This window comes from Neovison vison, chromosome 10 (genome assembly GCF_020171115.1).
Source record: "Neovison vison isolate M4711 chromosome 10, ASM_NN_V1, whole genome shotgun sequence".
NCBI classification, from domain to species: domain Eukaryota; kingdom Metazoa; phylum Chordata; class Mammalia; order Carnivora; family Mustelidae; genus Neogale; species Neogale vison.
The window spans coordinates 58,921,589-58,946,641 of NC_058100.1; the positions used below are offsets into that span (position 1 = coordinate 58,921,589).

The following is a 25,053-nucleotide window of genomic DNA, read 5'->3' on the forward strand; positions in this document are numbered from 1 at the left end:
AGTACTAGAAGTCCTAGCCTCAGCAATCAGACAACAAAAAGAAATAAAGGGCATTGGCATCATCAAAGAAGAGGTTAAACTCTCACTCTTTATAAACAATGTGATATTTTATGTGGAAAACCAAAAGACTCCACTCCACATCTGCTAGAACTCATACAGGAATTCAGTATAGTGTCAGGATATAAAATCAATGTACAGAAATCAGTTGCATTTCTATACACCAACAACAAGACAGAAGAAAGAGAAATTAAGGAGTCAATCCCATAAAATTGCACCCAAAACCATCAGATACGTAGGAATAAACCTAACCAAAGAGGCAAAGAATCTGTACTCAGAAAATCATAAAGTACTCATGAAAGAAATTGAGGAAAACACAGGGAAATGGAAAAACATTCCATGTTCATGGATTAGAAGAGCAAATATTGTGAAAATGTCTATGCTACCTAAAGCAAGCTACCCATTTAATGCAATCCCTATCAAAATCCCATCCATTTTTTTCAAAGAAATGGAACAAATAATCCTAAAATTTATATGGAACCAGAAAAGACCCCAAAGAGCCAGAGGAATGTGGAAAAAGAAAACCAAAGTTGGTGGCATCAGAATTTCAGACTTCAAGCTCTATTACAAAGCTGTCATCATCAAGACAGTATGGTACTAGCACAAAAACAGACACACAGCTCAATGGAACAGAATAGAGAGCCCAGAAATGGACTGTCAACTCTATGGTCAACTAATTTTTGACAAAGCAGGAAAGAATGTCCAGTGGATAAAAGACCGTCTCTTCAACAAATGGTGTTGGGAAAAATGGACAGCCATAGGCAGAAGAATGAAACTGGACCAATTCCTTAGACCACACACAAAAATAGACTTAAAATGGATGAAAGACCTCAATGTGGGACAGGAATCCATCAAAATTCTTGAGAACACAGACAGCAACCTCTTCAACCTCAGCCGCAGCAACTTCTTCCTAGAAACATCACCAAAGGCAAGGGAAGCAAGGGCAAACTATTGGGACTTCATCAAGATCAAAAGCTTTTGCATAACAAAGGAAACAGTCAACAAAACCAAAAGACAACTGCCAGAATGGGAGAAGATATTCACAAATGACAGATAAAGGACTAGTATCCAAAATCTATAAAGAACTTATCAAACTCGGGCACCTGGGTGGCTCAGTGGGTTGGGCCTCTGCCTTCAGCTCAGGTCGTGATATCAGGGTCCTGGGATCCAGGCCTGCATCGGGCTCTCCACTTGGCAGGGAGTCTGCTTCTCCCTCTCTTTCTCTGCCTACTTGTGATCTCTCTCTGTCAAATAAATAAATAAAATCTTTAAAAAAAAGAGCTTATCAAACTCAACATCCAAAGAACAAATAATCCAATCAAGAAATCCTTAGAAGACATGAACAGACATTTTTCCAAAGAAGATATCCAAATGGCCAACAGACATGTGAAAAAGTGCTCAACATCACTCGGCATCAGGGAAATACAAATCAAAACCACAGTGAGATACCGCCTCACACCAGTCAGAATGGCTAAAATGAACAAGTCAGAAAATGACAGATGTTGGCGAGGATGCAGAGAAAGGGGAACCCTCTTACACTGTTGGAGGGAATGCAAACTGGTACAGCCACTCTGGAAAACAGCATGGAGGTTCCTCAGAAAGTGGAAAATAGAGCTACCCTACGACCCAGCAATCACACTTGGGTATTTACCCTAAAGATACATATGTAGAGATCCGAAGGGGCACATGCACCCACATGTTTATAGCAACAATGCCCACAACAGCCAAACTATGGAAAGAACCTAGATGTCCCATCAACAGATGAACAGATAAAGAAGATGTGGTATATATATACAATGGAATAGTATGCAGCCATCAAAACCCCCCAAATCTTGCCATTTGCAATGACCTGCATGGAACTAGAGGCTATTATGCTAAGCGAAATAAGTCAATCAGAGAGAGACAATTATCATATGATCTCTCTGACATGAGGAATTTGAGAGGCATGGCAGGGGGTCATGGGGGTAGGATGGGACAAAATGAAACAAGATGGGCCCAGGGAGGAAGACAAACCATAAGAGACTCTTAATCTCAGGAAACAAACTGAGGGTTGCTGGAGGCGAGGGGGTGGTAGGGATAGGGTGGCTGGGTGATGGACATTGGGGAGGGTATGCGCTATGGTGAGTGCTGTGAATTGTGTAAGACTGAAGAATCACAGACCTCTACCCCTGAAACAAATAATACATTATATGTTAGGTAATAATCATCAGCAAAACACTAGAATCACCAAAAAAAAAAATTATCCAGCTACAATTGTCTTCAAAGGAGAAGAGCCAGGAGCTGTGAGAATGTACACAAAGTACACTTCACCTTGCTTGGCTGAGCAGCAAAGGCTTTCCTGAGGCAGTTGCACTGAAGGTAAGACTTAGAGAACAGACAGAACAGCAGGTAATGTTGGAGGCGAGAGACCGCTAGTCAGAGAAAACAGAATATGTTTCTATGGAATATGATTTTTTGGAAAGAAGAATCTGTGTTACTCACTGTTTGAGGCAAGAGTAGAGGGAGTGAGACCATGGCATGAGATGAGGCAGAGCTGGACCACAGAGGCCTGCAGATGATGCTAAAGTATTTTGATTTTATTCTGAAAGTAAAGGGATTCCAAGGAAAGGTTACAAGCCAGCAATGAAGGGGTCTGATTTGTGCCTCTTTATTCACATTTATTGGAGAGTTTCTTTGTCAGCACGTCTCAGACGAAATGTGCATACGTCTCACCTGGCACTCTTGTTAAAGTGTCCTTACTGTTGCAGCAGCTCTGGAGTGGGGCCTGGGATTACCTAATGCGCTCCCAGGGGCTGGCAGTCCTGCTTGTCCGCAGACCACACCTGTGAGCAGCAAAGCAATTTGAGAAGCAGAAAGATCCAGTTTCTGCCATCATCAGACTTCCTGAAGCAGTGAGATGTAAGACACAATTAGCATCAAGGAGAGTACTTCAAGGAAAATGCATTGAGCTGGGGAAGCAAGGTGATTCAGGGAGGCTTTTTCTTCTGAAGAGGTGATTCTTAAAGGTATGAAAGGGTTTATAAGATGAACAAGGTGGAGAGTCAACGCTGCAAGACTGAGCACGATCTCGGACGTTCTTCCCTCCTCTTCATTCCCGCTGTCCTGGTGCTGACCAGCCCTGATTATTTCCTGAACGTCTACTGCGGCAGATTACTGAGTGGGTTTTCTGCCCCGTCCCTATTCCATTTCAAATCCTGATAATCCCTTCTCACTATGGCTTAAAACCTTTACTGATTTGAACCACCAAAGGATAAAACTCAAACAACTCAGAACTATACACAAAGCTTTCCGAGGCTTGGCCTCCACCTGACTTTTCAAGCTGCTCCCAACTCCCTGAAGTTCATTACGAGGCCACATTCTTGCAGGACCCTGTATGTGCTCCTGGAGCTGCAACTTGACCACAAATGGTATAAGCATGATTGGCATCACTAAACACCCAAACACGTGCACCCAAGTCCGCAGCCTCCCATGGTTCCCTTCAGCAAGCACTAGGTTGTTCCCTACAGCATTAGGTTAAAGGGGAAAAATTGCCTTTGCAATATCAAAGCTCTCCTAAATACTCAGTTTCCAGGAAGACCTACAGCCACCTCAGCTTATCTTCTTATCCTCTCAAGTCTAAGGAGTTTAGGCTATTATGATCTAGATTACAGGACCCTCTGGTTTCCCTCAGTCCCTAAGCTCGTCCTCCTCCCCTGAGCGGGCCCTTTGTTACCCTGACAAGCTAGGGAAACTGACCTGTCCCAGAAAACTGACCCGTCCTAGGAATCCTGGATGGCCGGTGAGACCCCAGCCGCGCCTCCGGTGTGGGCCGGCCCCTTTCTCTCACCAAGCAGCTTGAGGGTTTGCCTTTGGCACCATTCCCTGCTTAGCCGGACTTTGGTAAGCGCACAAGACAGGATTCCTAAAACTCGTTTCTGTTCAAAGTTGAACAACCTATTCCCAAGCAGCATCTGTTGGTTTTCGGCACTGGCCACCTGGAAGGGGCCCGAAACCAACCTCGTGTCCTGATGGGATAAAAGCTACCAAGCCACATTCATTCCTAGATCCTCATTTCCACCTCCCTGCTTGTAGGAGTTTGGACAGATTTGCTAAGCGGCCCTCCCGTGGCAGCGGTGGGTGAGAGACACCAGTCACATTGGTTGACCTGTACTCACCAAACACACCCCCTTGGCCTTGGCTTCCCTAGGAGTTCTTCCCAGCAGTTTCTAGGTCTGTCCAAGCCATCCCCTCTGTCTCCACACAACCTTCCCCGTCCCTCTACCTCTGCTGTCTTCCCCCTTCTCCGCGTCTCTTTCACCGCCCACATCTTCCTGGACTAAAACAGGACAGTGAGTTTGACCTCATGCACTGCTCTCCTGCTCAGTCTCCCCAGAATGCCCTCGCCTGCTACTTCTGATCATACAAGGCGTCAGTTCCTCTGGAGAAGTAAGCATTTTTAATAACCTCAACTTTCTATTTAGGAGGGATTTAAAGTATTTTTCTGCGAATAGTCAGCAAAACTACTCCAAAGCAGGTTCCTTCAAACACAAATATTTATCAAGCACCTGGTACGTGGAAGGTCCAGTGGCCTGTGCACTGGGCATGTTCGATAAATATTTGTGACTTTGATTTGCTGTCCCTGAAACTAAAGCTGGACTTTCTAACCTGTGTGAGAATTTTAACAAATTCCAGTGAGAAGCTTTGAGAGTCACTGAAAAGCTGCCAAGTAATAACGCAGGATTATTTTGACAAACTTTACTTCACCTCAGTTAAAATAGCATAACCACCTCATAACCTAGAAGCCTAGGAGAGCTGGAGAATGGCTCTGGTTTTTGTGTTGGATATTTTGCCAAATTTCCATGAAAAGTTAAGCTTTGAGTTACTCAGTAACCAGCAGCAGGAGCTCAGCTCTCCTGTTTATACTCCACCAAGGTCTTCTTGATGCCAGAGAAAAGAACAGAACAGCCCAGAACATGAGAGAATCAACAGCAAGCATCAGGAGCTGCTGCTGGGACTAGAGGCCAAGTAGGGAAAGAGGGATTTTTTTTTTTAACTTTACTACTCACTTGAAAGAAATATTTTTTTTTTTTAAAGAGAGGGTGGGGCACATGGATGGCTCAGTTGGTTAAGCCGCTGACTTGGTATCAGCTCAGGTCATGATCTGGAGTTCCTGGGATCCAGCCCCACATCAGACTCCCAACTCCACCGCCTGGCCCGCAAGGAGCCTGCCTCTCTCCCTCTCCCTCCGGCCCTCCCCTCACACACACGTGTGGTCAAGCTCTTTCTCTCAAGTAAATAAATCTTCAAACCACTTAATAATTAAAAAAAAAAAAAAGAGGGTGACTGAATGCTATATTCTTTCCTCTCTGTGGCCCCTCAAACCTACCCCTAACACAGCAGAGCACAGAGAACCCCCAGCTCCTTCTGACCTTGTTTCCACTCAGAGAAAAATAGAGTCTGCCCCCAATTTCAGAAATGATTAGAAGCTACCATGAAAAATTTGATTTAAGCACACTTTTAGGTCTTTAAATCTAGACCATTGTTAAAACCCTATAGAATAATTGAGTCTGGGGCTGAGTGGGTTGGTGGTGTGGGGCAGGGAGAGACCCACATTAGCGAGCCCAGCATAGACACTCTTTCTCTCTTTCCTCATCAAAGCAGTCTGAGATGAACTAAGAAGAAAGGGATTTGGGATCATGAAAAACTAGACAGTGCAGGGGCGCCTGGGTGGCTCAGTGGGTTGATCCTCTGCCTTCGGCTCAGGTCATGATCTCAGGGTCCTGGGATCAAGGCCTGCATTGGGCTCTCTGCTCAGCGGGGAGCCTGCTTCCCCCTCTCTCTCTGCCTGCTTGGTGATCTCTGTATGTCAAATAAATAAATAAAATCTTTGAAAAAAGCAAAACAAAACAAAAAACCCAAAAAACTAGACAGTACAAAGGCAAGGGTGGCAGAGACGGGGGCGGGGAGGGCTGTATGAGACCCAGAGACTAGGCTGGGGTTAAAGACTCCCAAAGACCAGCTGGAAATCTCGTTTGGAATGCGCATCAAAGACAAATGCCTTCTGATAAAAATGTGTAACCAAAGAAAGTGGCAATCCTTGGGTTCATTTCTGGGCCCCGGAGCCCTGGATTTGGAGGGATTCATGGACAAACTTGATAGAGACTATCTGGAGGAGAAGAACCAGCTGATGACATACAGACCCTGCTCCCAGAAAAAGAACTGGAGTTTTAACCTGGGGAGACGACATTTTCTTCATAGCTGTGTTACAGGAGCACCAAACCTGTGAGACAGGTACAATGGGTCTGAACCGCAGCTTTGCTAGCTTTCTAATCTGGGGCACATTCTGAGGCCTTGTGAAGGGCAGTTTTCTCATCTATAAACTGGACATAATAGTATCTCACTGGTTTAGCTGACAGAAGAATTAATCCTCACCCCTTCCTCTCTACTCTGTGATACAAAAGGTAGCACACCAAACACTGATGGGCAGCTTACTTTTCCCCCTATTTAGTTATCCTGGAGATTTTCCGTATCAGTTCAGAGAAAGGCTCCTCATTCTTTTGGGACAGTGGCATAGTCTTCCGGTGGGAATGTACCTCAGCTTATTTATTTAACTACTCCCTTCTAGATGGAAGCTGTTTGTAATCTTTTGCTATTACTACAAATCAGGTTACAATCAGTAATCTCATTGGCACCCATACAGATAGAGCTGTAGCAGACATTTCTTGAAGTGGGATTTCCAGCTCAAAGGCTAAATTCATTTGTAATTTTTGGTGCTGTCAAATTTCCCTTCAAATGGTTACAGCATTCTGCCCTCCTATTAGCAATGGATAAAAGGGCCTATCTCCTCACAGCCCAGCAAGACAGTATGCTAGCTTAGTTAATCTCTCTCTCTCTTTTTTTTTAATGTTATTTATTTATTTGACAGAGAGAGAGAAATCACAAGTAGACAGAGAGGCAGGCAGAGAGAGGAGGGGGGAAGCAGTTTCCATGCCGAGCAGAGAACCGATGTGGGACTCAATCCCAGGACCCTGGATTCATGACCTGAGCCGAATGCAGAGGCCTTAACCCTCTGAGCCACCCAGGCGCCCCTTAGTTAATCTCTCTTAATTCTACTATTTTTAGTGATAACCTTTTTTAGGGACTCAGATGAGAAATAACTGAGAAAGTACAGTGCTTAAAAAAAAAAAAAAAAAGTCTTGCAAAGAAATCATTGAGGGATGGTAAATTAGCAGGTGAAGTTTGATGAAAAACTGTATTTACATATTCTTGAGGTATCTGCCCAGAAGATACACACTTAATTAAAAAAGAGAAAATTGCACATTTTACAGCAGAGAAAAAAACTTGGCAGACACCATCCTAACCAAGTGACCAAAGTTACTAACATCACACCACTAATGGAAAAAACGGACATCATGTCTCCCCTGATAGGATCCACAGAGAAGGATACAATATTACTTTTGCAGTGCTTGCCCTTAAAAAAGTGTAACTTGAATCTAATCCTGAGGAAACCTCAGATACACTCAAATTGAGAGACATTCTTCAAAAATGACTGGCTTGAGAGCACCTGGCCAGCTTAGTCAATGGAGCATACAACTCTTGGTCTCAGGGTCGTGAGTTCAAGCCTGACATGGAGCATGGAGCCTACCTAGAGGAAAAAAAAAAAAAAAAGGAAAAAACAAACAAAACATAACAAAAACTGCCTCCTACTCTTAAAGCATGACAAAAGAGAGCAACTTTTCAAACCAGAATACGCTAGAGACTGACACCCTTTCAGCTGAATCCACCATTTTCCAGGAATTGCCAAAAGGACCAACACAAAGGGAAAGAGGAGAGTCATCTGCTGTAGGTCTTGGAAACATGGGGTTGTTCCTTTGGCCACATACATGCAAATCCACAAGAAAGATGATATTGTAGACATCAAGGGGACGGGCACTGTGCTAAAAGGAATGCCCTGTATTAATATGACAAAAGTGGAAATATCAACGATGTTACCCAGGATGCTGTTGGCATTACTGTAGTCAAGGACAAGATTCTTGCCAAGAGAATTGACGTGTGTGTTGAACATATTAAGCATTCTAGAGCCGAGATGGCTTCATGAGGCGTGCAAAGGAAAATCGTCAGAAAAAGAAGCCAGAGAGAAAGATACTAGGGTTCAAACAAAGCAGCAGCCTGTCCCACCCAAAGAAGCACACGAGAACCATCTGAGAGGAGCCAGAGCCAACGGAACCCATTCCACATGATCTCATGGCATGGCGGCTGTAGAAAATATAAAAGACCTCTGGACTGCAAACAAACAGAAAGGCGGGGGGACATGACAACTGAATGCAACGTGTGATCCTAGAAAAGGAAAAAAAGCAGGACGGGGGCACTCAATCAGTGTTTCCCAAAGTGTGGTCCAGGAGCCCCAAGAAGTCCCTGGGACTCCTTCATGTCTGCATGAAGTTGAACTTTTATATATAAGTTTTAATAATACTTAGATATTATTTAGCAAGATTACAAAGAGATCCGGAAGGCAAAAAGTCTGAGAACCACTGCTATAACGAATATCAGTGGGACAACTGGCAAACTTAGAATAGTTTACAGATTTAAATACAGTCCTGTATTATTGTCAGTTTTTCTGACTTTGATCATTGTACCATAGACATGTAAGGGCATGTCCTGGTTTTGAGGAACTTCACACACTTTAGGGATAAGGGGACATTTTATCTGCAACTTCCTCCGAAGTAGGACAGAAAATAACATCTATTACATGAATAAAAATAATATATGAATTATACCTATTAGTGCACCACTTTCGAAGAATCTTCAATCCCACAGAAGGAGGCATACTTACCCTGTAAATACTATCACAGCAAACCTTAGGATATTGGGTTGGCTATTTAGGAAGAGGAGAATACAAATAAACCTACCCTTTATCTCCATTAGTTTGAATTCGTTTAATCTCCCCCAGAGATACACCCAGAAACAGGATTTGCTTTCTTTGTTTTTAAAGAAGTAGCTCAAGGGTGCCTGGCTGGCTCAGTCAGTAGAGCGTGAGTCTTGATCTCAGGTCGCTGAGTTTGGGGTTAGATGGAGAGATTACTTCAAAATAAAATCTTTAAAAAAATAAATATCTCAAAAAGAGCATGTATGTTTTTATCTACCCCATACTTTGTCTCCCGATCCCCCAGTGGGATCAATTCCTCCTTTGTGTGTCCTGGTCTGGGTCATGGACACATTGGTCCTTAGAAGCCTGAATGAAGGTAGTAACTTGTTCAGAATACTCTTCCCTCTGACCAGATTTTATGGACTCTCTCTCTCTCCCCGGAAAGAGCTGTGACAGAGAGCATACAGCAGGCACCTGGGTGGCTCAGTTGGTTAAGAGTCTGCCTTCAGCTTAGGTCATGATCCCAGGATCCTGGGATCCAGCCCCATATCGGGCTCTCTGCTCAGTGGGGAGTCAGCTTCTCCGCCTACTTGTGCTCTCTCTCTGTCAAATAAATCTTCCAAAAGAGAGGGAGGCAGGGGGCATATAGCACTGAGCAGGGAGAAAGTTAGAAATTTCTGGACATTGAACTTGACTAGGTATATTCACCTATTTCTACCTCCTGGTTTGGTTAACCAAGAAAAAAAAATCCTGTAGACAAAGTTCTCTGTCAGGCATTTTCTGACCAGGTTTAAATTTGAGAACATGTCCTCCTTTTCCTCTTCTCTAAAATTAATGAAGAGAGTGAGGGAATATGCCTAAGAGAGGTGGGCCTTGCCTTTCCTCGCCCTGACTGAACTTTAAAACTTCTCTAATTAAGCAATGCTGGGCTCTACACTTTGCTTAACCCTGGAAGCTGGTCATCAGCCTTTGACCTCAGTTTTCCCCTCGTCACCAGCTCCCTCCCCCACCCTAGCTTCTGGAACCTCAGTCAGATTCAGAGGAAAGAACCAGTTTTCAGAGCCATTGCCTCAGAACACACTATCTCCACTCACCCGGCCCTGTGGAAGATTAGCAACCATGTTTTCCAGTGGGATAGGAACTGTAGCTACTGGAAAAAGGTAAGAGAGGCAAGTTTTCTCTTTTGCATGCCCTCATTGGGGTTTTTCATTTTTGAAGTTCTGCTGAAGATGGCCTCCATCCCTTCCAGAAAATCAGGCCCTCTCCTTCGTAGTAACAATAAAAGACGTGTTTGGAAGACGTCATTCCAAGCACCCTCCCTTCCACCCCCTCTTGGGGTAAGCCACACCTTGGGTTCTTAGCCCAAGAAACAAAGGGGATGTCTTCTCTGCCTAGAGCTGCTGTGCCAGTGCCAGCCCTTAGAGTAGCCCTGGGGACACTCCGACGCAAATTCCCAGGCCAGCCATAAGCTGAAAAGAGGGAAAATTTAACCTGTGAGGATCTCCTAACTCCCTTTTTGCTTCTCTTTCCACTCAATTGCCCCCGCTCCAAGAACTCAATGACCTTTGACTGAAGGACAGCGACCCCGTTCACTAGCCTCACAGGGAGGTCCCCTCCTCCCTCGATACCGCACATTCCCTTCTTGACCTGGGCTGTTTGTGGAGGCTCCAACGGAGGCTGTGGCACCACCATCTTGGTTTTTCTTCTCCCGAAGAACAACACTCCCAGATCCCCCTCAGCCTCCGCTTGTGTTTCTAGATGTAGCTGAGGACCAAAAAGGGAAACCAAAGGCAAGCAAGATGGGGAAATGAACAGCACGGTTCTCTCTCTCTCTGCTTCTTCGCCCTGCCTTCTCTATCTCCCCAACTGCCTCTGCTTCTCTCCCGCTCTGTGCCTCTGTTCTTAAAGGGCTGCAGAGCTGACCTCACCTCACACAGGGAGCCAAGGACCCTTCAGCTGCCCCCAGCCTCCAGCAGCCCAGCACCTCAGCGAGCCTTTTTCTGCCAGGGGAGACTGAGAAGCCTCAGTACCCACACAGACTCCCAAGTCAGCCAGAAGGAGCTCCGGGCCCACCCTGTCTTTGTACAAAAGTACGACAAGAGTTTATCTCCTGGTGTGCCTAGTGTTCCAATTCTAATATGCCCGTAGCACGATCTCATTTTTTAAAAAATAAGATTAATTTCATTGGCTTTTAGTGAACCGCTGTTGGAAACTTTCAAAAATCCAGGCAGAGGAATGATGAGGGCCTGCACCAAGGCGGCGAGAGCAGGACGCAGAGTTCTTTGAGTCCAGGGTCTGACTAATGAGGGTGAAAGTGAGGAACGGGGGAAGGAGAAACACCCCCCACCCGGGGTTTCTGGCTTGAGGCTCTCGTTCGCTGAACTGGGGATGGAGGAGGAGAAGAGGTGGGTGGGGACACTACTTACCAGGACAATCGGGTGGCATTTCACTAAGGAATCTTCAGGTCGTGCGGGTGGCATTATCTGGCACACAGTGGGTCTGGCGCTCCGTGGGGGTGGTAGGGCTGGAGCTGGAGGCCTGGAGAGGCCTGGGCACTTAGGTGGGGCTTCGCCCTGTTCATCCCTTCTTTTTTTTTTTTTTTTTTTTTAAAGATTTTACTTATTTATTTGACAGAGAGAGAGATCGCAAGTAGGCCGGGAGGCAGGCAGAGAGAGGAGGAAGCAGGCTCTCTGTGGAGCGGAGAGCCCGATGTGGGGCTCGATCCCAGTACCCTGGGATCATGACCTGAGCCGAAGGCAGAGGCTTTAACCCACTGAACGACCCAGGCGCCCCCATCCCTTCTTACCCCTGTTTTATTACCGAAATCTCTGCTGCATTAGTCCAGATCCCCAGCTCTTAACATCCAGGAGGCCCTTCCTAAGCAGCTTCTGGAAATGGCCCCTCCTACCGCGCTAAGTCTGCGCTGGGCGCTCAGGACCCTGCCTGGTAGCCGGGCGTGGGTCCCGGCTCGCCCAGCGGCAGCTGCGCACCTCTTAGTTTCCCTCCCGCCTTGGGCCCGCGGTGCTTTAGGACCCTCAGCTGCTTCAATCGTTGATTTTAATTTCAACCTGACCGTGTGGGGCAGGTGGATCCACTTGCCCCCGACCCACCGACCGGTCCTGCGTCGGGCCCGCCGCCTGGCCACACTCCCAGGGCTGGAGTCTTGCGCGTTCCCGGGCACGGCGGGGCCGGGCAGCGGGGATCAGGGTTCTCCCAGCCAAGCTTAACTCCGCTTTCTGTCCCCCTATAGGAGGGCATGTCTTCTGGCCTTGCTGCTCACCGGGCTCTGGGGCTGTGTGACCTGTGACTGGAGCCCCGTGGAGGACATCTGCACAGCCAAGCCTCGGGACATCCCCGTGAACCCCCTGTGCATTTACCGCGCGACGGAGAAGAAGGCGGTGGAGGAGGAGGGCGCGGAGCAGAAGGTCCCCGAGGCCACCAACCGGCGCGTCTGGGAGCTGTCCAGAGCCAATTCGCGCTTTGCCACCGCCTTCTATAAGCACTTGGCCGACTCCAAGAATGACAAGGACAACATTTTCCTGTCGCCTCTGAGTATCTCCACAGCTTTTGCTATGACCAAGCTGGGGGCCTGTGACAACACCCTCAAGCAGCTGATGGAGGTACAGTGGGAAGCCTTTCTGCCTCGCCTCCCAGCTGGACGCCAAGGAAACCTGTGCTGCCCAGAGCTGGGGACAGACTTTAGGTGGTGTCCCGGTCTCTTTGTGCTTTCCCCCTTTCTCCTTCCTCCCCCTCTGTTCTCCTTTTATCCTGCATTCACTTAGCAGATGTGAGCTGAGGACTTTGGCCGGGCGGGGTGCTGCTCTTGAACGAGGTCTCAGGTTGGGTGGCCATTGGTCAGGGGCTGACCCCACCGCCTTAGCCAGGCTTCTCCACCATTTTCTTTTGGCTTCACAGGTTTTTAAGTTTGATACCATCTCTGAGAAGACGTCTGACCAGGTGCACTTTTTCTTTGCCAAACTGAACTGCCGCCTCTATCGGAAAGCCAACAAATCCTCGGAGTTAGTGGCAGCCAACCGCCTTTTCGGAGACAAATCGCTTGTCTTCAATGAGACCTACCAGGACATCAGTGAGGTGGTGTACGGAGCCAAGCTCCAGCCCCTGAACTTTAAGGTGAGTCGCAGATGTCGTCCCCGACCTCAGAGTTCTTGGTCTCCACTCAGAGGTTGAGAAGATAGAGAAGCAGAATCCAGGATCCAAATGAACGTGGCGAAGCTAGTTGAAGGCAGTTTGGGGGTGGGGAGTGCCTAGAAGTCAGCACCCCTGGAACATATCTGCTTGCTCGAAACCTGAGAAATCAATGGTATCTCTGGCTTAGATTGTGGTGCCGGCTCTTAAAACACTGTATAAATAATAAATTCTTCATGTTATCCCCCAAGACCAAAAAGGACTCTGGAGATGCCAGTCTTACTTCATTTTAAAAAAATTACCAGGTTCAAATAAAGTTGGTGTATGCTGCATGCTGTAACCTCCTTTTGGAGATTCATGAAGCGGCTGAGTCCTGCAACAAAGAAGTCTGTGGCTTTATTCAGGCAGCATTTCTCCAATTTTTTTTTTTTTTTGTCCACATAAGGGCATCCTTCCTGCCCCTCACCCCTGCATAACTCACTAACTTCTGTACATATCAGAAAAATAGTATTTTGTTTTCTTTTTCCCCAGACTATTTTCTTTTTTTCTGTTCATTTATTTCTGCTTCTATTTCTCTCTCTTCTGTGAATATTTACTAACCATCTGGAAGATTCATGGCATTATATTAGATATGTAATTTCTCCCTAATCTGGGTTAGAGTGGGAAACGGTGGGAAAGGGCAAAGGGCTGATGAATAAAATGAAATGCTGTGTGGGGAAGTGGAGAAGCCCACTGAAAGCACAGGTGGGTAGGTTTGTTTCCTATTCTCCTCAGGAAAATGCAGAGCAGTCCAGAATGATCATCAACAAATGGGTAGCCAATAAGACCGAAGGACGTATCACTGATGTTGTGCCTGAGGACGCCATCAACGAGCTCACCGTCCTGGTGCTGGTCAACACCATTTACTTCAAGGTACTCGAGATGGCCCCAGAGAGACCCAGAGGACATCCCCGTGTCCTCCAGCTCATCTGCTTTCACACCATTAGGCATTAGATAGATCCTCTCTGAGAAACAGTCTATGCCTGGCCTGAGGAGAAATACGAATTTACTGAGAGTCTAGAACTATGTCTAGGGCCATGGCTGCTGGCCTGAAGTCCAGGGGGCCTGGTCGTGTCTCTGGGCACAAGGAAGAGTGTACACACCCACAAACTTAGCATGCCCAGCTGCAAAGTATGCATGGTGTTGAACTCTTATACAAGGGTGACAATTTTTCTATCCAGTTAATTCCACTTTGGAATCTGGAACAACACAGTAGGCTCTACTGACAGTTCTCGGTGATGAGGTTTTCTCCATGGTCCGGAGCAGCTTCAATAGTGACTCAAAGTTCCCCTTGCCTGGAGCTTCTGCACCTGCAAGAGCCAGGCTCAGCCCAAATTCTGCAGAGTCCTGTGACTGGATCGTGCACATGGCTTTGTCTTTCTCAGAGCTGAGATGTCTAAAGGCTACTCCAAATGGAGACATGCAGGAAGGGGAATGGGGGACAGGGTACTGGGAATAAACAGGCCCCTGGTACTCAGGAGGGCCACAGGTTTAAGTTGGCGGGAACTGGGGCACATTTGCCCATCCTGGGTTGTGCTCTACGTGTACTCCCCTCCCCCCCACAGAGCCCAGGAGTTCAGCCAGGCCTGTTGCCATCCACCTGTCCCTTGGGGTTTCCTTCTCCCTCCCCACCCCCGCAGCGTGGAGAAGGTTGTAGTTACGCAATGTGTATTGCCATTTATGGTTTACAGAACACTTTGCTGTTTATTAGCCCTCTTTATTCTCATAATATCATCAATGAGACCTCGGGCCTCTCAGATAGATTACTTAAATCCTGACCCTTCCATTTCTGCTGTGTGAACTCAGGTGAGTTAGCGGAGGCCTTTCTGCGCCTCGAATACTGCATCTGTAAAGTGAGAATAAGGACACACTTCCCTCATGAGCTTCCTGAGGGGCCTGAGTAAGTGAACACAGGTGAAATGCTTGGAGCGGTGCAAGTATTCGCCAACTCCAGCTCCTAGTTTTATAGGCGAGGATCCAAATCAACCAGCCAGAAAGGACAAGGAATGGTAATTACAACTCCGAATATTTCACAGGGCTATCTTGTATCCCAGGGTCCCTCCATCTTTGAGCAGGAAGTTAGCCAGGACTCACTCTCTGCAGGGGCAGGGCTCCAAGACAACCCCCTGGGTTATTACCTATGTCTGGCCTTTATCTATCGGGGTCAGAGCCCAGCCTGTTGGATTGAGAAAGAGACAGGTGGGAGGCAGAAAGCAAAGGGCACTTCAAACTCAAAAAGATGCTTGTGAAGAGGCCAGTAGGTTATTCTCAGTTTTCATTTTTATTTTTCTAGTTGTAAAGCAAATAAATAGCCACTGCTGAAAATCTGTAAAATACAGAAAAGTTCACAGAAAGAAAAACACTGGTAATTCCATCACTGCCATATCATTGTAAACCTTTCCATCCACAGCCCTCTAACCTCTTCTTCTACCAAGTCTACCTACATATTAGGGTGATAAAATAATGTGACTATTTCCCACATCAGGATTCTCCTACAGCGGGTTGTGGTCTTCTCACTGTGATTCTTCCACCTGCTGTCTCCTCCCAGGGCCTGTGGAAGTCCAAGTTCAGTCCCGAGAACACAAGGGAGGAACCATTCCACAAGACTAATGGGGAGTCGTGCTTGGCGTCCATGATGTACCAGGAAGGCAAGTTCCGCTATCGTCAAGTGGCCGAAGGCACCCAGGTGCTTGAACTGCCCTTCAAGGGCGATGACATCACCATGGTGCTCATCCTGCCCAAGCTGCAGAAGACCCTGGCCAAGGTGGAGAAGGAGCTCACCCCGGAGATGCTGCAGGAGTGGCTGGACGAGATGACAGAGATCATGTTGGTGGCCCACGTACCCCGCTTCCGCATTGAGGACAGCTTCAGTGTGAAGGAGCTGCTGCAGGACATGGGCCTCGTGGACCTGTTCAGCCCTGAGAAGTCCAGGCTCCCAGGTTAGCCCAGGAAGGGCTTTTCTCTTTGCTCTGTCCACCTCCCCCCACCAAGGTGGGCTGAGCAAAGGTGAAAGAATTGGGGAAAGTGTAGAAAAGAGCAGGTTAGGAGTAGAGCAAGGGTTCTGCTGCTAACTCGGGGAGATCCCTTCCTTCCCAAGACCTGGTTCCTCTTCCATATCCTGGGGAGTCTGCGCCTAGATGTCCAGGGACTTAGCAGGCAGTGGGATGCTTTGAGACTATAACTGATATGCGGGATGGGACCAGGTAGAGAAGAACTTGAAAAGACATCAGAATTCAAAGCAAAGATATGATTCAGAGCGGGAGACATCTTCGACCCGCAACATAGGCAGTGCTGACGTTGAACAGCCTGATATTCCAAAGGGCTCCTGAGTTTGCCCTAACATCACTTGGACAACAGATGTGGCCAACCTTCCCCCGCTGTGAGACTTCAGCAACAGTGTTCTGTGGTCTTGGTTCCTACCATCCTTTAAAAATATGCACTAAAATATCTTTTTTCAAAAGAAGTTTACAGTGTCAGGTAATTGAATTTACCTTTAATAGGCTGCCTATGAACAGGGTCTAAGCAGGGGCTCCTGGCTCAGAAGGAAGGGTATCTGACTTCTGATTTCAGGGTCATGAATTTGAGCCCCACGCTGGGTATAGAGATGACTTCAATAAATAAAAGTTGAAAAAAATTTAAACTAGGTCTAACCAACTTCTATCTTGAAAATGTTGCCAGACTGGAAAGAAAGACATTCCTACTAAGTGGAGTGAGTTTTTCTTTAAGAACCGAGTCCCCTGCCCCCTTCCAAGAGCTGAAGCTGAGAGTACATTCTCAGGAGCCAGGCTGAAAAAGCCTAAAGGACTTTATTCTTTTTAACATGCATTTATTTACTTAGTATCATTAGATGAGCATTCAGGATTTTTATTTTTCAAAAAAAGCCCCACAGGACCTCTTAATTCAAACTGCATTCCTTTCTGAGGGTTGAAGCCAACTTTCTCCCACTTCACAGAACCTTCTCTGGTTTTCCTTCAGGTATTATCGCAGGAGGCCGGAGCGACCTCTACATCTCAGATGCATTCCATAAAGCCTTTCTTGAGGTGGGTACATCTTCCTTTACTCTCTTCTAATGCTCTTGCTTCTTTTTTCAGTATATTGGTATCTCACGTGATTTATAACTATGGAGTTCTTGCTCCTTGGGTCTATGGTTTTACAGTAGGTGTGTGAAAAGCAGGACACAACTGTGAAAAAGGCATGTTTCCAGTGTCCCTCAAACCCCAGATCTGTAGCCCCCTCCTCCATGAGGCCTCCACAACACAGCACTCCCTGAAGCCTTCATGGTCTAACCCCCACCCACGACTTCTCCTGAAGCAGGTCAAACATTTAGGGGTGGGTGACACAGGAAAAGAAACCAACAAAGGCTACAGAGAAGGAATTCAGAGGAGGAGAACAGGGGAGTAGGCGTTCACAGAAACACAGGCAGGAGTTTTAGGGAGACAGAAAGCATCTAGTAACAAGATTAAAACTGACCATAGGTTACCATTACCTGTGGAATTTGGACAGACTAGTTGGGGGACAGGCCTGATTGTAACAGCTGAAGAGCAAATGGAGGGTAAAGAAGCCGAGCTGATGAGAATGGATCATGTCCTAAAGTGTGTTCCAAAGAACTAGAACTCCACAAAAAACAAAGTTCAATGGTCAGATAAATGCATATGCTCTTCTTGGGAAATTAACAATGCACACTGGCATTTTGGCATCTAAGAAGTTCCATAGTGAAAAAAACTGGTTCCTTCCGGAGGGGAGGAGGGCGGATAGGGGATGGGTGAAACAGGTGATGGGGATTAAGGAAGCGCTTGCTGTGATGAGCACCAGGTAATGTGTGCGATCATTACATCACTAGATTGTGCACCTGAAACTAATATAACACTGTATATTAATTAACTTGAATTAAAATAAAAACTTAAAAACATATATTGCTTAAGCCAGTGTTTCCCCAACTCAGGTGCCCATGGAACCATTTACTAGAGTAATAGCTATGTAAAGCCTATAGAAATTCTCGTCCTCAGGGACCTGGGTGGCTCAGTGGGTTAAAGCCTCTGCTTTCGGCTCAGGTCATGATCCCAGGGTCCTGGGACGGAGCCCTGCCTCAGGCTCTCTGCTCGGCGGAGAGCCTGCTTCCTCCTCTCTCTGCCTACTTGTGATCTCTGTCTGTCAAATAAATAAATAAAAATCTTAAAAAAAAAAAGATAGAAATTCTCATTCTCAAATACTGAACTATGGACCAATAGCACTAGTTCAGTGGGGAGTTGACTCTTGGAGATCCAGAATGGGGTCTGAGAATCAGCATATTTACAAAGCTCCTCAGGAGATTTTAATCCACAACCAGGTTTGGGAAGCCACTATTTCCTGGGGGAACCAGCCTGGAAGGAAAAGAAGATGGCCACTGTTAGAGAAGGTCACAGGATTGAGGATACTGCCAAGAAAGGTTATGGTCAAAGGAGAAAGGTTTCAGAGCATGGTGCTAGTAAATACAGTGGCAGAGTCCAAGCTCAGAGGGATCAAAGGACAGAAGGAAGGCAGAATAATTATCATGAGACTGAGGGAGATCCAATAGCTTGAAAAAGAAAAAGATTATAGTCTGAGAAGATAGTGTCATTATTATAATTCAAGACCAGAGGGCTGTATCTTCAAGGTATTGAGATCAGACCTAGTGCTCGCTTCGGCAGCACATATACTAAAATTGGAGATCAGACCTAGGGATCTTACAGGAGAACTGGATTAGCGGTTTTGGAAGTACAAATGCCACTGCTGACACCTTCTTTGATATGGATTATGAAGGGAAGTACACTTAGGAAGACTGTGAGGGAAGCTGGGTCTTCAGTGTTGTCACTCTGATTGAAAAGTCCTCGTCCAAGGACCCTAAATGGAAGAAGTCAACTCAGGCACCCTTGAGGGCTTTGAGTTACCACTAGGAAGACGCAGAGGTTGGATTTAGTGGGCTATTCCCCCTTAGCCCACTAAACAATGGCACAAGGTTCCTCCACAGCTCTTGGAACAAAGTCGTTTTCCTCGGAAACCTTGGGAACCCAATATACAGGACCCCAGCTGATTGTAGATCTCCTGGGAAGCCATTAGAAGCCAATGTCTGTTTTGAATAAGATGATCCTGGTCTTGCTCAGAAATCCAGGCCTAGTATGACCATGAAACAGCATGGGAAGACGGGGGTATAGAATGGTAAGGAAGCAGGCAAGAAGAGTGACAGGGACAGCATCTCTTCAACCAGCTCCACAAAGCTCAGGGATCTAAAGTGTTTCATTAAGAGGCAGGGAGAGTTTTGGTGATATGCCGGGTCCCCAAGCAAAATTTTCTGAAGGTGTCTCTCTGGAAATTCTGCTTATCAGCAAATTAAAATACCAATGTGTCAGACTGTTACTCCAAAAAATACTCACCTTATTCAGCCATAAGACCCTCGTCTTTTCATAGGTCCAGTGTCCTGAGTGGTTGCTTGCGGTAGTTCTCTCTGGGATCTTTATGCTCCAAGAGTGAAACTATCTCGACTACAGAGTTCTGATCTGGATTCAAAGTCTCTTTTAGCATCTGGTACAAGATAACCCTCTTGCCATACCCTGTATGATGGGGCCAGCCAGAAATACAACAGCCTTGTGTATATCCATGTTACTGGCTCAGGGGTTACCTGAAAGGAACCCTTGCTCTTACAGCACAAAGCTTGGAGGAACACAAGTGCTTACATCAATATTCCTTGGATGAAACAATGAGTAAACGTCAGGTTCTGGTGGGAGCGCAACCTGACCCAAGCGTACTCTTCCCTGGAGAACAAACAGCATTTTGAGCAACTGCTGTGTCTGTGACAGTGAACTGCAGAGGAGCTAATGTTTCTGTTGTGTTTCCTGTCTGGTCTGCAGGTCAACGAGGAAGGCAGTGAAGCAGCAGCAAGTACTGTCGTCGGGATTGCTGGCCGTTCGCTGAACCCCAACAAGGTGACCTTCAAGGCCAACAGGCCCTTCCTCGTTCTTATAAGGGAAGTTACTCTCAACACTATTCTCTTCATGGGCAGAGTAGCCAACCCCTGTGATAAATGAAGTGTTATTTTTTGCACCTCTTCCTGTTTTGGTTTGTGATCGAAGTAAAAATAAACACAACTATTCCCAATTATGAATGGATTTTGCCACATGAAGTGAAGACAGGGAGAGGAGAAATGGATGGAGATGCTAGCGGGCATTTGGTCAAGTGAGTGCTTTTGATTGTTCTCTATCAGTGAGCACACCTGGGTCAAGAAAAGTGGAGGAAGGGGGTGCCTGAGGGGGGCTCAGTTGGTTAAGCCTCTCCCACTCTTGATTTTGGCTCAGGTCATGATCTCAGGGTCATGAGGTGGAGCCCCGAGGCCCATGTAGGGCTCTGCACCCAGCAGAGTCTCCCCCTTCCTTCATTCCCCCACCCCCACGCCCGCTTGTACACGTGCTCTCTCTCTCGTAAAATGTCAGTATTCCCATAATACAAAAAAAAAAAAAAAAAAAATCCAAAAACTGTAAAAGAATTAATCTCTATATAGGAAAAACCAGACAGTCAAATCTGAGTATTAAACCATTTAATTCTCAAACCACTCACATGCATAATGTTCTTTTACACAGTGTTAAAATAAAGAGGAAAATGTATTTTTATACAAACAGAATTTCAAGTATACATTAATAGACTTTTCAAATTTCTAACCAAGTTGCTAAGATTTCATTCACATTGTTCTTAAAGCTGTTCAACGAGAAAGCTTTTGCTAAACTGCTTTAAATATGTTTATATAAACCCATATCTTCACTCTTTCTGAATCTCCCTCCCCCAACCCCAGTCTCAGCCCGCCCTCCTGCCCTCCCCCCTCCCCCGACACGACAGGGCTTCCGGGGCTCTAGGAGACATGCAACCCCACCAAGGACTATTGGCTTGTCATCAGGGGAAGGACAGAATCTACAGGAGGAGAGACTGAGAACACCTGTCAAATTAAGGGAGAGAACAAATCTAATATAAATCAGAATCGTATCTTATAGCCTTTGTTTTCACTTGAGTTTTTACTTAAAGAAATCTCAGCCTCCCACAAAACAACCAAGAAGCTTCTGACATTTTGGTAGCTGAGAAAATAACTTAATACTGGGTATTTCCCCCTGGGGAAACTTCTACAATCAGGGTAGCCATTTTAAACTTCCTCATTTTCCTTGTTTCTTTTTTTCCCTTTGGCAGGGGGTGGGGACAGCTTAAAAATGGGTAGGATTTCTGTGTTGACATTAAAGAATTTGGTTCATTTCACAGGGTCTGGCAGGAGTTCTCCCTCCTCAACTCTCCTCCTGAAGTAATCTGGCTTCAGGGCCAGGAACAGCCACTCTCCTTAGGAATTAAAGTGCATTTGTTCAGTAAAAGGGGGGTGAGGGGAGGTGCGGTTTACACTTAAGTGATAATGATTAAAAGAGGGTGGGGTGAGAGAAAATCCTATTCCTATATATAGGTATTTATAATTAAGGTCATAATAGAAACAAATATTCTCTAAGGAAATAAGATGCACGAACCAGGGCCAGCACCCGCAGAGGTGGAAGGGCGCTCACCCGGCTCACTGACTTTTCTGAGGCATCTTTAGTAATGGTGTAATACCTTCAGATGAAAGACACAAACCTCAAATGTTTGTTTTTTCTAAGGGAAAAAACAGACCGGTAGGTTCTTCTAGTTTAAAACTCTACCTCATTCCCTTTCAGGGATAACAACATTTTAGAAACTGATTGTCTGTTTTAATACGAATCTTTGATTAGCAAGTTGTGAAAAAAATGTTACCTAAGTTTGTTGCTTAAAAATACTATGGTAGCCTTTAAAAATGCAGGAAGAGGGGGCACGTTAATCCTTGCTATCGGTATCAGGTGAGGGGAAGAGAAATTTTCCTATAGTCTCTTTATTTGATAGCTACCACCACAATCTTATTTTCTGACTATTTTCCTTGAAGTGCTTTACTGTGTCTTGAGGGACAAACCCAAGAGTTTTCCCAAGAGACGTAAATGCTACATTATTAGCTGTATGAAGAAGTGATGGGCTCAAGATGAGAAGGGGGAAATGGTCCTGGGTTCTGGCCTCTGAGTCCAGTGTGATCTGCTATTCACAGTGACCAGTAGGAAGGCACAGTGCCAGGGACAGGTAGATGGGGACAGCTGTCACCCACCATATATAAGCACCATAGAGAACAGGTGGACAGATTTCTTTCAGACCAGGTCCATCTGAAGGAAACCACATTTCAGCTACCTTGACTTTTCTATCTTTGAACCCTCAGCCTTCTCTTTTCTCAGGGCCAGAGCGTGAGTGGGTCCCAACCCTGAATGACGAGGAGCCAGGAAATCTAAGTGCTCTTCCAAATGATGCTAACATGCCAAAGATGGAGAGTTCTGGTTTTCAGATTTCTTAAAGGAGAGGCCATTGGTTCCTTACTGAATTGGCAGATCCCTTCCAGTTCTGCCATTAGGTCACAAAACAACGCAATGGGCTAAAACTGTGAACACAGACCAGAGCAGATAAAAAGGTAGTGGACTGAGACAGAACACATTTCTATTGTTCAGGAATGTTTTTCTTCTGTTGAGTAGGCGGAGGGGAGGGTGGTGAAACTGTAACCAGACTAGCATCCGTGTAGCTGTTTCAGAAAGGCCTCCCTCCAAGTTGGAGAGGAGCCCGCAAGCCCGTCCAGTAGGACAGAGAACTTGACTGGGCTTCACAGTCCCGACAGAGAATTCCTGAAAGGGGATTTGTTTCATTTCTTGTTTAAAATCTAGAACAAGTTTATATATTTTGTACCATTACTTTCCCATCCTCCTCATCATTTCCCCCCTCCCCCAGGAATCATAAAATCCAGTGCAGTTTGATTTGCATCAAGTTCAACAATGTTTCACAGTACTCCACAATCCTCCTCGTATGACACTCTAAGGCCTACTCTCTGATGCATGCAAGTCCCAAAGGCTACTGTTTTTCTCTTCCACCCTGTCTCAAGAAGCCTCAATTTTCTAAGGCGTAGGAGGCATATTCTCTAAAAGATGTTGCGGCATTTACATGCGATGTAGAGGCCTCCATGCTTTAATGAAACTTCGTAGCCTGATGCTAATTCAGTCCTCTGCACTGACCAATCTTCCCTTCTAACCAATTTTTCTTCTTGAACATACCACCTATCTGAAATGTAAAGTAGCAATTACTGTAGGCAAGATATGAATGAAAATTTCTACAGTGCCCAGAATTCTCTCAGAAAAGACTGCTATACCTGAACTTGCTCTTAAACAAAAATGTCTGTCATCAATGAGAAATCACTTGGTAGCTAGTCAGTTTGAATGGGGAGAAGGTGTCTCACTTGTTTGATTACTTGTAAGGTAATCAAACAGTTCTCCCCTTCCCATTACCATGTGCAAAGCTGCCAGGGGCAGGCATTTTTACTAGCTGGTGTGGGAAGAAAGAAAGATACGGAACCTCATTTAGAAATTACCAGGTTAGGTCTCTGACACCCAGAATAGAGATACTAAAATGACTCATTTCACATTTCATGTAAAATTCAGAAATATTTAAGCCTTAGCTAGTGCATATCATTCACAAAAAACAAACAAACAAAAACAAACAAAAAAAACCCCAACCCAACAAACAAAAAAACCCAAAGTGAAAGCCACTTTACATTGAAATCCCACTTAGAAGACCGGCTAAGAGACAAATAATCAAATGTATTACCATGACGCCCAGGAAGGATCCTTCTCTTTTTCCATTAACTTTAATAATGCTTCCTGTTTATTTTACAAATAGAAATCATCCTAGGTGGGCTGGGCTTGGCCCTTTTAATAAGTTCAAGTGCTCTATGTTAGCTAGCAGAGTTGAGAAATCTCCACTCAAATCACATATGCAAAGGAAAGAGGATTCTAGAGACCTGACTTTGAAAATCTGTTTTGCTTACCTACGCACACCTGGTATTTGGTATGGAGACCAAACTGGATGGAAGGCAACATCTCTCTCCAGAACTACTTCGAGGACAAACGGATGATCCATTTTACCACCTGAGCCTTGGCCAACTTTAAACTCAGAGTCATGCTGGGATACCAATATGACAAAAAAAAACCAGGATTGAGGTTATCCTGCTGAAGACCACTCAAGATTACCGGGCCAGCGATTCTCAACTCTGGCTGCCCACTAGAATCATCTGGGGAGCTTTAAAGTCCAAGCTGCACAGCAGACCAATTCAACATGAGGGTCCAGCGGGGTGCGGTGGGGGGACATTGTGTACATGGCCCAGGTGATGCTAATGTGCAGCCAGGATGGAAAACGACTGGCTTAGGCCAACTGGCTCAGTAAGAAGAAGCATGCAGGCCAGTGTTCCCTCAAGTCAGAGGGAAGAAAGGTAAGACTCCATGCTTCCTCTCAGATTCATAGATTTAATATGTGCCCCAAAGACATGACCTAGGCATCTCTCACTTTTTGTTTTGTTTTTAAATAAATCACTTTGGCTGTAACAGGTCACACTGCCAACAGTACATTTCAGATTTAGGTAAGTCTGCACTTAAGTATGTGTTACAGCAAAACAGCTGGGGGCACGCCTAGAACAGACTTGGCCCAAAAAGATAAAAGCCAGAGGGAGGAGGATTCCTAAGCAGGCTTTAATTCCTGAGTCTAGGATATTAGCATGGCTTACAGGCTGACAATTATTCTACAGTTAGAATCTCAATAGCTGGACAGCTCTTTCTGCCCACTGGTCCTGTCCCTGTGCTTTAATACACATACACACACACACACACACACACACAGAGGCACGCATGCAGAAAAGAAAGGAAGAGAAACAATAGCTGTGGTGAGTAGACTCACATGGTTTCCTGCCTCATCTCCCTCCAGAACTCATGCTGTGTTCAGGCAGACCACTAGATCGTTGGTCACTGAGGACTAATGCCCATCTCATTATTTGGAATTTCACACTGTATCATTGCTTGCCTTTCCCAGTCACCAGGAAAGCAAATACTTATCAGCCAGTA

At 45.8% G+C, this 25,053-nt stretch overlaps 1 protein-coding gene across 1 annotated transcript; it reads left to right on the forward strand.

The window, feature by feature from the left end:
* The first annotated feature begins 9,932 nt into the window (after positions 1 to 9,932).
* Positions 9,933 to 20,198, forward strand: SERPINC1 (serpin family C member 1). Its single transcript, XM_044266300.1, has 7 exons — positions 9,933 to 10,062; positions 12,153 to 12,522; positions 12,818 to 13,033; positions 13,823 to 13,960; positions 15,636 to 16,026; positions 17,063 to 17,127; positions 19,951 to 20,198. Exons 1-7 carry the CDS (start codon positions 10,022 to 10,024, stop codon positions 20,125 to 20,127), a joined length of 1,398 nt encoding a protein of 465 aa, XP_044122235.1. The 5' UTR covers positions 9,933 to 10,021; the 3' UTR covers positions 20,128 to 20,198.
* Positions 20,199 to 25,053: the final 4,855 nt, after the last annotated feature.